The following is a 17,558-nucleotide window of genomic DNA, read 5'->3' on the forward strand; positions in this document are numbered from 1 at the left end:
AAGATTGCACCTCAGTCTCTGCTTTGGAGTTTTTTTTCTATTTGCCCAATTCATAGGAATTACTTAGGAATGTTTGTTTCCCACATCCCAATGCATAGGAATTGTGTTTCCTTCAGAGGACACTGTTCTGTATGTAGCTGTAGATTCAGTGCATGTGTAGGAGGAGGTAAGTTCAGGACCCTCCCATGTCACTATCTTGACCAGAACCCTCTATGATCTTATTACTGCAACAGTGGGTAAGAGTGCAGACTCCAGGGTCCAGCTGGCAGGGTTACTGCCCTGGCTGGGAAACTTGGGCCTTTGGCAAATGGGAGTAAGGGTAGCAAATGGCTTGTAATGTTGCTTGAGGACAGAGTGCTTAGGGCTTGGGGGTGGGGACGGGGAACTTAGCGAAATAATTTATCTGTCTTCTCCATCTAGAGGGTCAACTTCTTGAGGGCAGGACTTTTTTTCCTTGCACCCCTAGCCCCTAGAATGAATGGATGGAGACTACGGCTAAATATTCCTTATTCATTGGCTTCAGCCCTCTTCCCCCTGGTCTGACCACTGCATTCCAGTCTGATCTTTGTTTTATTTATGGACCCCTCACAGCTTTCAGTCCTGTCCTTCACTCGTCTTTGAGTCTTTGTAGCCTTCCTGGGCAATGACTATGTGGTCTGTCCTGCGGAACTCCCCAACACTGGTGAAACTGTCTGATAAACACAGACAGACTGGTGACAGGCTTTCTTAGGTGAAATTTAATTTTTTCAGTGAGTAGTGCCATTTGTGTGTAATTGCCTCAGTTCTAGTGGGAGTATTAGGACACAGTAATCGCCAAGTTTTACGCTATTCCAGATGTGCACACACGAAGCAACACATATGTGACTATTTCACAAAAGCAGTAAATGCTCTATGGTGTGTGTAGCAAGGCCCTGTGACAAGGCAGTTAGACTACCTGTGCAACGTGTGCAGCTTTTTTCCCCCAAAACACCGTAGATCAGCGTAAGTGGAGAGGCAGAGCACTGGACAGAAGAAGGTGGCATCTAAAAGGGGAGATACCTGATGTTTAAGGCTTAAAAAAGCTACCCTCAGGGGTGCCTTGGTGGCTTAGTCGGTTAAGCGTCTGACTTTAGCTCGGGTCGTGATCTCAATTTGTAAATTTGGGCCCCCACATCACTCTCTTCTGTCAGTGTGGAGCCTGTTTAGGATTCTCTGCCCCTCTCCCACATGCTCGCGTGCTGTCTCTCCTTCTCAGTAAACATTAAAAACAATTTTAAAAAAAGCTGCCTTCAGTTTGTGGGCTCAGTTATCCAGCTAAAATCTGGATGGAAAATTAGAGGACTCTTGGTTAGCAATTATTTGGTAGGCACTTTTATAAGTGTACTATATTGTTTATCTCTCATAATTACCGCTCACTAAATGAGAGTTAGGATTTGAATCTGGGCCTGACTGTCTTCTCCTGAAGCTGAGGCCCTAGCCGCTGTATTTTCACTTTCCACTGTTGAGTAGGAGACCTCAGTGGGAAAGTAGGGCTGGGTTCTGTGCCAGCTTGAAAATCCTCTGGACTGCGTGGGAACAAGTTGGTTATCCATATCTCAAATGACCCAACTGGTCTAAGAGAAAGGCTGCCCCTAGCTTATCTATGCAAGTGTATTTTTTTCCCCTGCCCTGCTGGTCAGCAGCTACATGGCAGTTAGCTTGTGCTGGCATCCCTCCAGGTGGGTGGTGGTGATGTCAGTTCTGCACACGCTGATAGCGGGTGGCATACTTTTTCTCTGGGGGGAGGTTATAGTGTATCATATATGTTCAATGGCAGCCACATTATATACAGTTCTTATTGGAACACTGAAGGAACACAGGATTCTAGATGAGAATGTAGCCACCTTTCAGCTATGCTTGCTATGTAGTGATATATACCTGACAGAAAACTGTATGTTGAATTTCAGACCTTAATTTGAGAGAGCTCTAAAGAAAAGCACAAATATGTATGATTGGAAAATAGGACTTATCTGGGAAAGTACAAGTTAATGGAACAATGAAGTGACCTTTTAAACTTTCTTAAAGTTAAGATACTGTCTATAAAGTAGATAGTGGTTTTATTTTTCTCATCTGATGAAGCAAGACAAAAAGAAGAAACTGTCGTCTTCTCATAAATTAGATCAGCACTTCCCAGACTCCTGAGATGTTAATGCCTTGAAATGTTATGAACGTTACTTTGAAGAATGGTATATCCTCCTCTTAAAGATGTGGGGTGGCAGGGGTGAGGGGCCGAACCTGTTTTTTTTTTTTTTTTAAATGTTTTATTTATTTCTAGGAGAGAGAGACAGCGTGAGCAGGGGAGGGTCAGAGAGAGAGGGAGTCACAGACTGAAACAGGCTCCAGGCTCCAAGCTGGCAGTCAGCACAGAGCCCGACGCGGGGCTCGAACCCACAAACCGCGAGATCATGACCTAAGCGAAAGTCGGAAAGTCGGACGCTTAACCGACTAAGCCACCCAGGCGCCCCGCCAAACCTGTTTTAAGTATGACTGCTTCTAAGAAGTGGTCTGTGGTGGGGAAGACAGCTTGGGAAATGCCGAAATTTCTGATTTTAAGGTAAGTTTGGAAAAATGTATCATCTGGATAGTTCGCTCGAACAATCTCTCAGTTTTATATGCTAGGTTACTCTGATGTCCGGGATACTTTGTAACCAAAGCGATAGACAAACAGGTCAATCATCCGAAGCTTCTGGTGTGCTGATTTTTAAGAGGAGGTGTCCAAAGCAAAAGAGCTCTGGCTGCGATGATCGGCTGACTGAGTGGTTAATACAGAGGAAAGTGAGCTTGCCTCTGATGGCCTCATCACCGTAAAGCAGGGAGCTGGAGTGGATGCACTCAACCTCTTCTCAGGGCTCACCTTCTATAACTTCCTTGTTCGGAAACTTGTGTGGAAAGGCGAACTGCTTTTCCAACCGAAAAGTGATGTGATCCAGAATGAGTGCCCCTCAACACAAAGGAACCAGAAATAAAGCCTCCCATTCTTAAATAACATTTATTATTGTTGCAAAGAAGTCTTTGTCATGAGAACAGCTCTCACACTTAAAGCTATATTGGTTACGGTTACAGAAGCACATTTCACTGAGTGCTCTACATGAAGTGTGCCCGACTACGGCTCTGGATTCAGCAATCTATTATTCACGATGTGTTGGCTGCCATTTAGCTATTTATCCAAACATGCCTTTTTAATTTTTTTTTTTTTTTTTTTTAAACATGTGCCTGCACAGGGTGGAGAAAGAAACGCCAAGGGCTTGCTAAAAAGGAGAAGCCTAAAAAAGATAAAATTCCCGCAGCAGTTCTGTTCAACTGCAGTCTGTGAGTTCGGGAATAGTGTCCACGGCGGGGAAGCACGACGCCCAGTGGTCTCTCCGGGTTAACGGGGTGAAAGCCCTTGAGGTTTTCTGCGGCTGTCAGGAGGGAGTGGGAAACTCCATTTACTGAATCCAGTCGATGTTCAGGCACCGCGCTATGAATGCAAACATATCTGAGACTTCTTCAATCACTTTGGCCGTGGGCTTCCCGGCCCCGTGGCCCGCCTTGGTGTCCACGTGGATAAGCAGGGGATTGCTCTGCTTCCGGCTACGGCCCACGATGTACTGAAGGGTGGCAATGAACTTCAGGGAGTGGAGTGGGACCACGCGGTCATCGTGGTCGGCGGTGAGGAGAAGCATGGATGGGTACTGGATGTCATCTGCCTCTGGTAACTTCACGTTATGCAACGGGGAGTATCTGAAAGGCAAAAGCAATTTCGTGGGCCAGGTATCAAAAGCAAAGTTGTTGGTTCGCTAGGCTCCTCAAGGCAGGCCAGTGGGCCCAGCGAGCGAGGCAGTGTATCAGCCTCACTTCTGCAGCGATGGTGCAGCTGCCTGGTCCGCGGGCACCGCCACAGACCCTGCTCGCATCGTCAGCTGGGCCCTGACTGGCCGCGCTGTTGGAAACCGGGAAGCACTGTCGTGTATTTGGCTCACACTTTGGAAGACTGTAAAAAACAAAAAACTCAATGGGTTGCTGAAATGACCCTACCTGCAGATGCACACTTACCATCTTGAATGATTCCTATACTCTTTAGACTTACTTTTTCATGACTACAAAGCAGACTGACCTTAAACCACTGACTGTGGACATAACAGGTGCAAGCTTTTATGTTGGAAAACTTGAAATTCAAAGTTACAGCTTTTTGCCCCTTTAATATCTATAAAACTTTTATCCCAGGCTCAGCTTGGCAGCCTTAGGAAGAACACGGGTCCTCCCTGGGCCCCTTGCCAGCTCTCACGGTCCAGCAGACAGAAATGGCCTTGGGCCGGTGCTGACGGAGTTAGTGGAGGAGCAGAGGAGGCGCCTTCTGAAGCACAGCCTTCCAAGTAAGTTAACAAAAGGGTTTTAAGAATAAAAGTGTGGCTACATTAAACAGTAACTGATAGTAGTTAGGTGGGCAGAGTTTTATTTGGGAGGGTAAATAGTCAAACACGGTAAAATTTCTGCTCACTGAACCATATCAAGACTGAAAAGTTCTGGAGGTGAGCCTCCCAACAGACAAGAGAGGGGTGGCAATGGCTCTGTTTTGTGATTCATTTCAGAGTGTTCTTGGATCAACCCCAGCCCTCCAGATAAGGGGTAGTTCTTGGGGGAAAAAGGCATGGAAAACTCTGCCTACATAGGATACCAGCCCCTACCTGTGAGATTCACATACACGCCACACATCTACATTAAGGATTCTAAGAAGCTCTGTAGAAAATTTATGGAGGCTATTCCCAAAGTTGGAAACCCAGCTCCTTCATTGGAAAGACCCCCTTTAATCTCCAGATGGTGCTTCGTGGGGCATGCTGCAGGGCTTGGGCAGCTCCCGGTAACCGGCTCGGCTCGAGTGTGTACGGCTGAGCTCTCCGCTCATGGGGGAACAGCAGGTACGAGGGAACAACAGCCCTGTGAATGCCAAGTTGGAAAATTAAAGTCTAAAGTAGGACTATCACAGACATCTTGAGAGGGGGGGAAAATGCTTAGAAATTTCTTTGCCCCCAAATTAATTTTAGAAGTATTAGGTTCCATTGACTATTTTGTGGCCTTTGATACACAATTCAGTCAGTATTTTCAATTGAGTTTAGATGGGACTTCTCTCCCTAAGTGTGTATTTTCTTTAATTTGAACTAGAGCGTCTTTAAATATTCAGCCTTTACTAGTATTTGTCAATAAGGTTATCCGTGTGTTTAAAAGTGTTCAATGTAAAAACTTTAGTCATTTTAGCTGAATCTCTAAGTGAGGAGCTAGCCACAAAAAACACCGAAAGAACAAGTTTGGAGAAATTTAAAGTTGACTGGGAGAGGGGACAAAGAGTTCTTGCACCATCCAAAGGGCAATTCCTAACTTCTGCTGATAACAGTCTCCAAATCCCTACATGTGGGAAGTGAAAAGAATGTAGCTTGCCGTCTCAAGAGTCTAAATGTCTGCCATTTCTCACTGTTCTTGCTAAAGTGGTTAATAATGATTTATAGTTTCAAATATATATATGGTTATACTGAGAGAACAAAGTAAGTCTAATTTCCTTCTTTAAAAATTCCATATATAGATGTAAAGTATAATGACACCTTTTTCTATTAGTTTGTGATTGCTATGGTAACAAATTACCACAAGTTTGGCAGTTTTTAAAACAACACAGATATCTTATTTAAGAGAGAGAATCCCAAGCAGGCTCCCTCCTCAGTGCAGAGCCCAATGCACGGGGCTTGAGCCCATGACCCAGGGATTCTGACCTGAGGTGGATGCTCAACTGACTGAGCCACCCAGGTGCCCCACTGTTCTGTCAGTCAGATGTCTGGGCTGGCCCAACTGGCTTCTCTGCTCTGGGTCTCAGGGCTGAAATCAAGGTGTCGGCTGGCTGGGCTCTTATCAGGAAATTCTGGGAAGAAAATCTACTTCCAGACTCCTTCAGTTCCCATGTGGTGATCGGACTGAGGTCTCTATTTCTTTGATGACTGAATGATAGCTGGGGACCTTTCTGAGCTCCCAGAGGCCCCTTCCTCCATCTTCAAAGCCAGCGATGGCAGATCTAGTCCTTCTCATGACTCCAATCTGACCTTTCTTTCTGCTGCATTCCCTGACTCTAGCCAGAGGAAGTGTTCTGCCTTTAAGGGTTAGTTACTAGACTGGGCCCACTTCAGTAATCCAGGGTTATCTCCTTATTTTAAGGTCAGGTGAGTGGCAACCTTAATCTGCAAAGTCCCTTCACAGCAGCATTCAGATTAGTGTCTGAAGAAACCAGGGGACAGGAATCTGGAGTCAGGGTGGGGGGCTTATAAATCTGCCTGTCACATCTTTGCAGTTTGTTGTTGTTAAAGATCAAAACAAGGAAGACACATAGGTATTCCCATCACTTCCCCTACTTTTGCAGTAAATTATATGCAAATATGAGACACTGAAGAGGACAGAGAGTCAAACACTTACCCTCTTGACTGTGTTCAGTAGTGTGATATCACATTTGTTAGTCACACACACACACACACATCAATATAATTCAAACCTTACTTGATAAGCCATTCAAAGTGTTGTTTGCTGTCTGAGCACCCATAATCGGTGGTCCAGGCATGACCAATGGTATATTTATGGAACTTCAGCATGTCCATTACTCCAACTTGGGCAATAACACAACCGAAGAGGTCAGGACGCTGATTTGCACAAGCAGCTGAAAACCAACACAGATAGAAAAGGGAGGCGGTCTATCATTAAACATCTAAATAAACAAAAACAAAACCACCCTTTAAATGCTTTTAGAACCATGGTTATTTTTTTGCCCAGAGCACAGGAAGAAACCATCATAAATCCCCTGCGTAAGGGCCACAAGCTTTTCTCCCTCCTTTCACTGTATCTGAGGGGTAGGGTCTTCTGACCAGGAATAGAGCTTCACTCCCCAAAGTGAATTTCATGAATCTCAATAGGGGAGTGTTATTTGGAAAAACTCCAGGACTTCCTGGAAAATCTGTGTCTCCTGCTCCCTGTCCCTTTTTTTTTTTTTTCTTCACAAGGAAAACCTGTACAGGATCTCAAAAGTAGCCTGTGATAGTGTGACATAACAAGAAATACATATTTGGTCACTGTCCCCAGGTCCTGGCACAGAACTCCTAAAACCCTTGGGATTTCCTGAGTGATCGAGGTTGAGAGATAACTGGCCCCTTTCAACCATACCTGAGTTTATGCTACAGAGGTGACTCTTGGTGGCTCCCTAGATGGCTACACGGTATAGGCTGGTGGCCAGAGGAGCCAACCATGTGTTTGGAGAGGTGGATATTTAATCCCCACCCCTGACCTCTGGGGAGGGCGGAGGGGCTAAAAATTGAGTTAATAATGGCTAATGAGTTAATCTATCATGCATAATAGAACCTCCGTAAAACCCCTGAACTGTGCAGTTTAGAGCTTCCAGGCTGATGAGCACACTGAAAGCCTAGATGGGTGGCGTGCCCAGAGAGGGCAGGAAAGTTCTGTGAGCACAGCTCTACCCCTTCCCTTACTCTGTGCATCTCTTCCATCTTACTGTTCCTCAGGTCTATGAACTGTTCTGGCAGATTCTCACTCCCAAGGAAGCAGTCACGGGAGAGGCCCAGGACTTGGAATTGAGGTCTGAAGTGGGGGCAGTCTTGCAAGGCGGAGCCCTTGCCATGTGGCATCTGTACTAACTCTGGGTGGTGTCACAACTGAACTGAACTGGAAGACACCCAGCGGGTGTCTGGAGAGCTGGAGAATTGGCTGATGTTGGGGGAAAAACCCCACACATTTGGTGTGGGAAATGTTGTTGAGTAGAAACCGTTCATACAGCCCAAGGCAGGGCCTGAAACCCAGCACGGGCTCTAATTAATATTGGCACACATTCTTGTACTGTTTTAAAAATATTCTTTGTATATTTATGTTACATAAATGTACTTCTTTGTTTTGATAGTTTGACAAGTATTTACTGAACATCCCGCCGTACGCTGGTACTGGAGATGTCAGTGAATGTTTTAGTGAGAAAGGTAAGTGAACAAGCAATTCCATTATGGGCAAGTCTGGGTGCTATGGAAGTGGGGTGTAGGGGTACCTAACCGGGTGTGTAAGGCAGTTTGGGAGGTTTTCGAGGGAAGTCCCAGCAAGGCTGGCATGATGAAGAGTTAGTCAAGCAATCTGGGCTTTTCCTGCCTCTGGCAGAAAAACTAGTCTGTACCCTAATTCTGATTTCAGTGCTTACTCATAAGACCAGATCCTGAGTCCTTTCCTGGGAGACCTTGATTCTCACTCAGATGTGAGAGGGGCTTTTTATAAGCAGCTTTTAAATAAGCATTCAACACACCGATAAAGGGAAATCCAAATCTGCAAGTTCCTCGTGGGACCAGGTTTGCCAACAGACATAAAGCAATTCCTGAATATCAAACTGAAAAGATTAAAGGGGTTATTGGCTAAAACAGTAAATTATAGAACAATTCTCCCACTATTGGAATCAGATGGTATTTTCAATTATCTCTACTCATTAAATCTTAGATTTGCCCTTAATTCTTCTCTTACACCTTTACGTATAATCCAAGTGCAAATTCAGAACATACCCAGAATCTGACCCCTTCTGGCTGTCTCCATCGCCACACTCCAGGGCCAAGCCACCACTGTGTCTCACCAGGATGGAGGCCTCCTCCCTGGCCGCCTGCTTTTCTGCCCTCGCCTCCCCTTTGGGCTGCCCTGGTCGATCCCATTACAAAGTAAGTCAAATTATGACACCTCCACCCCAAAGGCTTCTTATTTCACAGAGTAAACCGGGTCCTCTACACTGGCTACGGGGTCCCACCTGCTTTCGCCTCCTGACTCCTTTCACCTCTCCTGACACTCTCCCTCACTCACCATGCCCAGCTATAGATGTGGGCCTCTCCACTGTCTCTAGAACACTCTGAGCCCTTGCTGGCCTCAAGGCCTTTGGTGTGTTGTCCGCCTCCTCCACTAGAACGAAAGCTCCGTGGGGGCAGAGGTGGTGTCTGTTTTGTCTGAAACAACTTTATCAATGTCCTTTCTAAAGTTGAACAAATTACTTTGGACCTACATATTTTACTTACATAGGAAAATTTTTTTTGTTGTTTCTGCATATATTTTATCTATTTATTTTTTTACAAATAGTTTATTGTCAACTTGGTTTCCATATAACACCCAGTGCTCATCCCCACAAGTGCCCTCCTCCATGCCCATCTCCTCCCTCCCCCATCCATCAGTCCTCAGTTTTTGTCAGCATTCAAGAGTCTCTCATGGNCAGAGGTGGTGTCTGTTTTGTCTGAAACAACTTTATCAATGTCCTTTCTAAAGTTGAACAAATTACTTTGGACATACATATTTTACTTACATAGGAAAATTTTTTTTGTTGTTGTTTCTGCATATATTTTATCTATTTTTTTACAAATAGTTTATTGTCAACTTGGTTTCCATATAACACCCAGTGCTCATCNAGGAAAATGTTTTTGCAAGACTCTATTCTACTGGGGTAGAGAGTAAAAACAGGGATTCAGGTTTTGCAAGGAGTTCGTACATTTCAAGGATAAGGAAGCGGAGTGAACGTGCTGTCTTCCCTGAAACCCCTTCCAAAACCATGCATTTTTCACATGTGTGTTAAATGAAGCCTGTAAGTCCAGCCTATACTTGTCCAATGGCCATCATATCCGAATGACATTGGATGTAGGACCCTAGCAAGCAAAGCCCGTAAATGGTCCTTACAAAGTGAAATTTAACTACCAGAAATGAGGACAAGCTACTTCAAGGCAGTGCCGCTTACAGGTTAGGAGAATCTAAAAGTCTCTCATTATGTTACACTGTGCACCCAGCTGTACGTTACCTCATTTTCCTCCATCTCTCCTCTCTGCACCCACAGCACAGGTGTTCAACAAATGTTTTGTGGTGATTACGCAAGTTCTGAGTAGCACAACCACAGGGGTTATCAGGCTCAGTCCTATGCTGGCTGAATTCTAGAAACCTGTGGATCCATGTGGGGAGGGGGTCCCAGCCAGTGTGCAGCCCAGAAGAGCTCAGGGCAGACAGATGGGACAGCTTTTCAGCTCTGAGTTGTCAGCACAGAGCTGGATGTGGGGCTTGAACCCATGAACTGTGAGATCATGACCTGAGGCCAAAGTCAGATACTTAACCGACTGAGCCACCCAGGCGGCCCTCAGCTGGGTCTTTATGTGTCATTTATCAGGTGCCCTAATACAAATGGGTTTTAACACTGCCCCTATCCATGAGCCAACGTAAATCAAGAGCTGTCTGCATACAGTGTTATCTGAAAACCCCCAGAGCGTTAACTTGTAAGTACAATAAAGTCCAGTTCTCACCCACTAAGAGGCCTCCATTTGAACCTCCATTAATAGTCAGCCTCTTGGGAGATGTGTAACCTTCCTTGATGAGATATTCGGCAGCATGCTGAAAGTCGTCAAAGCAGTTTTGTTTGTTTGCTAAGATACCACCTGCAATGTGCCAAAGTGAAAGATGATTAAGAAACAAAACATCAAAAAAAGGAAATTTTAACCTAAATGGAATTCAAATGATAGGGCAGAGTTTCAACTATTGATCACTTAAACACAATGGGCTGACACCACGTTGAGAATAAGCATCATGGAAATCCATCAATACCACAATCACCACGCCATACAGTGGATTTGTATTTTTCTAAATATAACGGGAGTGCCCCAAAGAGAAGAGATGATCTGTTATGTCAGAGAACCATGAGGACTAAAGTATGGAAGCATGTAATCAGAACAAACCTAGGTTTTGGAGAGGCTGAACTTAACCTCGAGCTGTGCTCAACCCTTTCTGAGCTCCACCTGGCAAACAGCAACGGGACTGTGTGTGCCTCCCCCGCCCGGGGACGATGGCAGTGCTCTGCACAGGTGTGCTTCTCAGCCCTCCCCTTTGCAGGAGACTGAAATAGTAATGATGAGAAAGAAGTTCTTCAGTTTTCCCCTTATTTAAGGAATATAAGCAGGGGAGGTGGTGCTGCAGAGAGCAGCCCGTTACAGTTTCTCCATTCAAGAATTAAGATCTCAGACATCTCCCTGGAGAATCTGGATTTTCTCATCTAGAAGTCATCCAATGTAGACAACCACACAAATTATGTAAAGAGAGGAACATTTATAAGGTCTTGGAATATCTAAAAGTAAAGGCCAAAAGTCAAAGATGCACCCTCAAAGGAACAGATGTCTGAAATAACTGCCTATGAAATGAACAAGAAGCAGACATGGCTCTAATTAGATATTTGAGATTAACCACTTCTACAGAAATTCAATTAAAGATGAAGCAGCGCTACCGAAGAGATTTTTTCATATCAAAACAAATATTATTAAAAATTTAATAGGAAATTAGGAGTGAATTAGAATAGCTAGGATTACTTAGTTTCCAGAAATAATTTCATTTTGGGTCTATGACTATATTTTCTAAAGAACACTAAATTTTAAACTCCATACATAAACAGAACGGAATTTAGATATATCAGTGTTCAGTATACTGGGGTCTAACTGGAAAAGTCCATTTCTGGCCCTTTGAGTGCCTAATGAATAAGTTTAAACAGAGATAGTCTACTGTTAACCTCACTGAAGCTCCAAACTCTACCCAGGGCTTTTGCACAAGAAGTTGGTTCTAATTAATACAGAAATAAGAAAGAGCACTGTGCCTATCATACATAGCATGGTGGGCACCTGACGACCAGAGGGGTTTTATGGGGAAGAATCTGGGTTCTCCAGGAGAGGGCCGCAGGACCAGGAGTGCATGGAAGGGTGTGCATGAGTGCGTATGCCACAAACATTTTACCTAGTAAATCAGGTGTTTCAAGAAGTCCAGACTTAGCATACGAATTTGGGATATAAATCAAATATATGGTATGTAGAGATTTTCTTATTTGATCAATCATGTCTTAATATCACAGTATGACTTAATATAATTACCCTCTAATATCAGGTCAGGGTCAAAATGATACAATGACCGCTGATAAGGTCTTTGGGGGATGACACATCGTAGCAGTTGACCTAAGGATGGCAGGCAGGCCAAGAGCCCGTCTGTTAATGAGAACTACTGTTGCTAAGATGCTCAAATAGTTTATCTGATGTCCGCCCTTGGGTGCCTGCTTGATGTTCAGGCAGTCAGGCCTGGCCCTTCCTACATCTTGACATCTAACAGGTACTTATGAAAAATCTCTTTACAGATCTTTCCTCATCTTTGCGGACTGGATTTGATGCAGAAAAGGCCCCAAGTTTGGGAACAAGTAGATACACATGGATCTGTTCCTACTGAGGGAGAAGAGCCCTTCCACCTGGGGCTGCTGACCAACCCTGAGCCCTGGTGGCCACCTCTGTCCCAGCAGGCCTTCTCCTAAACGATGGCCAAGGATGGGAGAGGGGAGAAGTCTGGGGCCGTGCGGGTGAACGTGCGTCCCACATCCTCCTCCAGCTGTTGGTTAGTCTATGACTTCTAGATACACAAAAGGCTAGAGAAAGGATGCACTCCGTATATAAAGAAAAGGAAGAGTTAGGGCTTTAAGAAATTATGACAGTCAGGAGAAGGAAGCTTAGTATAGAAGCAGTAGTCTCCATCAACTGGAATACATGCTTCAGGAGCCCAGGGAATGGAGCCTGAAACATTGAAACCAGAAAGGAAAAAGGGCGGGGCTCCTGGGTCTTAAACCTGCCCGGGATGGAGGCACAGCAGCAAGGCTAGGAGGGCGCTCCTTCTCAGCAATCGTGGCGAAATCAGAGAAAACAAGGAAAGAAATGCCCAGGAAGCTCTATTTTAGATTGCTCTTCTTCTTCTAAGAGAAAATGGTCTATTTTGAGATAGCCAAATAATGCTGACCAACCAGCCTGGCATTTACTAAGAAGAGACAGAATAAATACCAAAAAGTGCCCTGCAGACTCCCTTCTGACAGTGATAGATAAAAATGTAGCCAGTGCATTGCTACAAAACAAAACACCAATTCTGATTATGGCCTATAGGGAATGCTTCTGAAAAATACATACTTCATTAAATTAAAATAGATAACAAAGGAAAACAAAATGTGAAAAAACGGAATTTTTAGAGGGACCGTGGTGCCTGCAGCATGTTTGAAAATACCCTGGTCTTTCACTTGTCTAGCCAAAACTGTTCTGCTCCTGACCCCGTCCGCTCATTCAGACGTAGCTTTCGCTAGGCCAGGTCTGTGTTTCTGTAGAAACATTACTTCACCTTTATGCCACGTCTCTCCGTATTCGCCGCCACCTCTGATGTTGGCCACTGCAAGGACACCGCCCATGTGTCTCACAAAGATGAGTCGGGACACACTGAGAAACAGAACAAATAGTTAACCTTCTGTTGACAGTGGGGTAAGGACCATGTTGTCTCCCTCCATGAAAAAAAAAATATCCCTGAAGACATTCCACATGTAATATATTGAAATAGGAGATTCTTACTTTTATATTATTTGATTAAAGTGAAAAATATAAAAGTTCTGATTAATGTTTAACTGAAAAGTTCATACATTTTCATGAGCATTTGGTAGATCTCATTTTTCTATATTGGTAAATATTTTACTATAGGAAGTGGGAATACATAATTCATTTTTTAAACTTTAGAGAGTGTGTGTGTGTGTGTGTGCGCGCAAGTGGGACAGAGGGGCAAAGGAAGAGAGAGGGAGGGAATCTTAAAAAGGCTCCACGGTCAGCATGAAGCCTCATGTGGGGCTCGATCCCACAACCCTGGGATCATGACCCAAAAATCAAGAGTTGGATGCTCAACCAACTGAGCCACCCAGGCACCCTGGGAATCCACGATTCATAATGCAAACAGAGAAAGAACCAGAAGCCCTCATTTCATACTGAGTCCATCTTTTAAACAACTATGTTGGTAAACTGAGTATCCCCTGCCAGATGACGTAGCCCTGGTGTGAATGGCTCCAGGGTTGCAGGAATCCCCCGTGTGGCCCCTGCTCCACTGATTCTGGTCTCTCCTAACTGTGCAAGTTGGAAGAAAGAAACCTCTTTAAAATATGGGCTTTAAAGAGCATTTCCAGTTTTATAGACATTTAGATGCTAAATTAGGTAACACAAGGTGTGAGAGAGGTAGAGGAGACCAAGGACACAGGCCAGAAAGCAAACCTGGAGGACTCAGGGATGGAGAAGGTTTTCTAGAAATAAGCAGAAGACACTATAGTACAAAGCTGCTAGGAGAAAGAGCTAAGTAAGTACTTTGGGAAATTTGGATTTTGTTTTCTTTCTCTTTCTAATCTGACCCTCACAGTACTGAATGACATCTATTTTTCTATTTGCTGTTAGCTAAAATTAATCCTGCTTTGAGAAATGTTTATGAATGTTGTATCACTCTCCCTTTTAGTAACTGGGACTCTTGGTGGCCTGAGTGCTAATTTCCTGAGTCTTGACGATGCAGAGAAAGGGAGTTTGGGGAGGCGATCATACCACATAACTGGATGGGCCAAATGGATTTGCAGTCACTTGGTCTTTCACCACATTTTCTTTTTTTTTTTCCCCATTTTTTTTTCATTTTTTTCTTTTTTTTTTTTTTCATTTTTTTCACCACATTTTCCACACACCTGATGGTCTCCAATGAAGCCTCCACCCTATCTATCTGCTGGGTCCTGGGGTAAAAATGGTGCAAGGACCCTCCCTTATTCATCTCTCAAGTCCCAAAAGAGCAGGATTCATAACTACTTGTACAAATGAACGATGATTGATAGGCAGTTTTAGCTATAATAGATCGGCTAAGGAATCTGTGTTGTCTCCACTTACCACTGTAGGGACTAAGGGAAGTGAGGCTCAGGGTGCAAGTCTCTGACTTGTTCACTGAAGCTTGGATTACATCACTTTGAGTGATAAAGAGGTGCACACAATGACACAGCAGCCCATCTGTGGCTCAGGCCCTGCCTAGAACAATGGTTGGTGTGGAGACGGGGTTTCAGGATGTAAAAATAGCACTGTTGTTGTACGGAGAATGAAGAGCAATCCATACTCCACTCATATAACTGGGTTCCCTTCATTTTATTCACGTAATGATGCCTCACAAATCTTCTGAAAATATCGGTCTACAGGATGGTTTTACAAGTTCATCAGCTTCTCACTAACAAAAGGATAAAATCAAACTCCTTAAGCAGATGTTGAAGGCAGCTCATAATATAAAGTACTTCAGGGCAGGGACCATGTTTCACACTTCATCAAATCCTAAATACTTAGCCATCAGTGGTTCAAAACAAAGTAACAGTTTTCTTTAAATTTTGGGCAGCTAGTTGAATCCACCAGTCCACAAATTTCTTCCTGAATAGGATCAGATTTCCTATGAGGCTCTATTGAGAGGTTGGCTTACAGGTGGTCTTGGTGGTAGGAGACTCCTTGTTTTTACCAAAAATGCTCACCACAAACTCTGTTTTATACTGTGAATGGCATATTGAAATCAAGTTTGCAAATAACCGAAGACGTTTAAATAATAGCAAAGGTATCAATGCAGATTTCCCCCCCCTGGACAGTAATTGTTGGGAAATCATCACATAAACCGAACAGTTTAAAATGGATCAAGTAATAGAATATACAGAAAATATACGGTGGCTGAATGTTAAGATGATCTATTTTAAGACTCTGCGCTGCTGAAAAATCATTCCCTCCAAAAAGAACACGGAGAGCAGTGGCAGGACAGCAAATGATAAACACTGAAGGTACAAGCTTTCTTTCTGCAAGGCCTCAGTTGATACTAACCTTCTGCAGCCTGGCAGCTATATATAGCCTCAGCATCTAGTTCTCAAACAACCCATTCACTGAAGACATAAGATTAGCTTGTAAATGATTCTAAAATTCCTGACCAAAAGTACATGTACTTAACACACAATCCTGCTCCTCCATGAAAACAAGCAAGAAACATAGAGTTAAATATATTTTTAAAATGAGGGAGTAGACTAGTCTCTGGTCTCTTCCCACTGTATGGTGAGGATCAAATCTACGCTGAAGTTCCAAGAGTGTTCTACGCTTACCTGTAGTTGGGTGTGATGGATATGTTGAAGCCACCATAGCCATATAAGAAAGCAGGATGAGAGCCATCTAATTTTATGCCCTTTTTATGCACAATGAACATGGGAATCTTGGTACCATCCTTGCTGGGGTAGAAAATCTAGAACAAAATAAAGCAGAGTAGATTCAGTATAACTTAGGCAACACTTGCATGCTTTTAAATGGGAAAAACGTGCAGGTAGTGAATCCTCTCTTGGAGATATAGAGGAGCACAATGATATCCAGTACCACTGGCTATTTAGTGGTGAAGCATCTTTCAGTTTTTATGGAGACAGAGCAGAGTCAAGTGTCTGAAAGCAGAGACACTTGAACTTGAATTCTTCTTCCACAACTACATAATTAGGTGACCTTGGGTGAGCCACTTATCATCCTTTGGCCTCAACTCTTCAGCCCCAGATGGGGCCACTGTGCCCACTACACATTCCACAGAAGAGACTAGGCATTCAGTTCTCTACTCCTTGTCACTCTCCCAGCACCAGAAAAGTCAGATCTGGCCATCCGACCAAACAATTCAATCTAGGGGAGACTCTTTTCTAGGAAACAAATTTCATATTCAACTTGCTCTCTACATGTCAAGACAACTCTTCATTTTTCTGTGTTAAAGTAAATGTTAGCGTGTATTACAAAGCATGTATTAGGTTAGAGAGTAGAACAACAACAACAAAGAAGTCCTATTATTCCTGGTTAAAGACATTTTCTTCAGCCTTTTTAATTAAGGCTCATCAAACTTGCCAGAGTCTGGGCAACCCTGGGCAAGTTCAGTCAACATCTCTATATTCATTACTTCTCGGATAAAAGGAGTACGAGAAAAAGCATAAGGAACAGAACAATGAATGCTAGTCAAGTGACAAGCCATACAATAACTGATAAGCTCCCAAAGCTGATAATGGCTTTCTTCCAGAAAATCTGTAAACAGCTTTCTGTTTGGGTAAACATGGTGTCTTTACCCCAAATGACACCTGGAAAGTGTTCTGGTTCAGAAACGTCTCGCTGACCTCCCGGGGTACAGTCAAGGACGTAAGCCTTTGCACTTGGTGGCTTGGAACGATATTCTAGCCAAAGCGTTTTACGGTAGTTCTATTATACAAAGTTGCCACAAAGTCCTTGGAAATCAACGAGGGGTTGGGAGGTAGGGGTACAGATTTAGAGAAAAGCACTACAGGGCCACCATAAATGCCTGCAAGCTTGGTGGTTTTTGGAAACCTGCCAAGAAATAATAGTAAAAAAAGCATCTGTTCTTGACTTCAGAGAGAACTACTGAGAGATGTAAATTTGAGAGTTTAGGAATCATGGACAATACTCTGCAGGATTCAGAATTATCAAAAGGGACACACACTTTCATTTAAAGCTGTTAGTGGCTGCTGGTTAGGAGCCTCTAATAGAGTGGAACTGTGTGGGTGTTATGAGTAAATACAGAGTAAGAGGAACAAGTTCCAAGTCACTGGCTGGTAATGACCTCAAATACAGGGCCTTCAGCTCAGACTTGAGAATTTGGAGCAGGGGAGCAAAGGCTCTCACACGATTTTT

At 43.8% G+C, this 17,558-nt stretch overlaps 1 protein-coding gene across 1 annotated transcript in view; it reads right to left on the reverse strand.

Annotated features, from left to right (window-relative positions):
* Positions 1–2,990: 2,990 nt before the first annotated feature.
* PREP (prolyl endopeptidase) overlaps positions 2,991–17,558 on the reverse strand; it is a 115,743-nt gene continuing 101,175 nt past the window's right edge. The window contains exons 11-15 of the mRNA XM_077780038.1: positions 15,995–16,131; positions 13,210–13,304; positions 10,332–10,463; positions 6,532–6,688; positions 2,991–3,741 (exon numbers count right to left, since the gene is read on the reverse strand). Coding sequence (XP_077636164.1) covers positions 3,447–3,741; positions 6,532–6,688; positions 10,332–10,463; positions 13,210–13,304; positions 15,995–16,131 — 816 coding nt within the window. The 3' untranslated portion in view covers positions 2,991–3,446. The remainder of the gene's footprint in view (positions 3,742–6,531; positions 6,689–10,331; positions 10,464–13,209; positions 13,305–15,994; positions 16,132–17,558) is intronic.

Source organism: Crocuta crocuta, unplaced genomic scaffold (genome assembly GCF_008692635.1).
Source record: "Crocuta crocuta isolate KB4526 unplaced genomic scaffold, BGI_CrCroc_1.0 scaffold147, whole genome shotgun sequence".
NCBI lineage: Eukaryota > Metazoa > Chordata > Mammalia > Carnivora > Hyaenidae > Crocuta > Crocuta crocuta.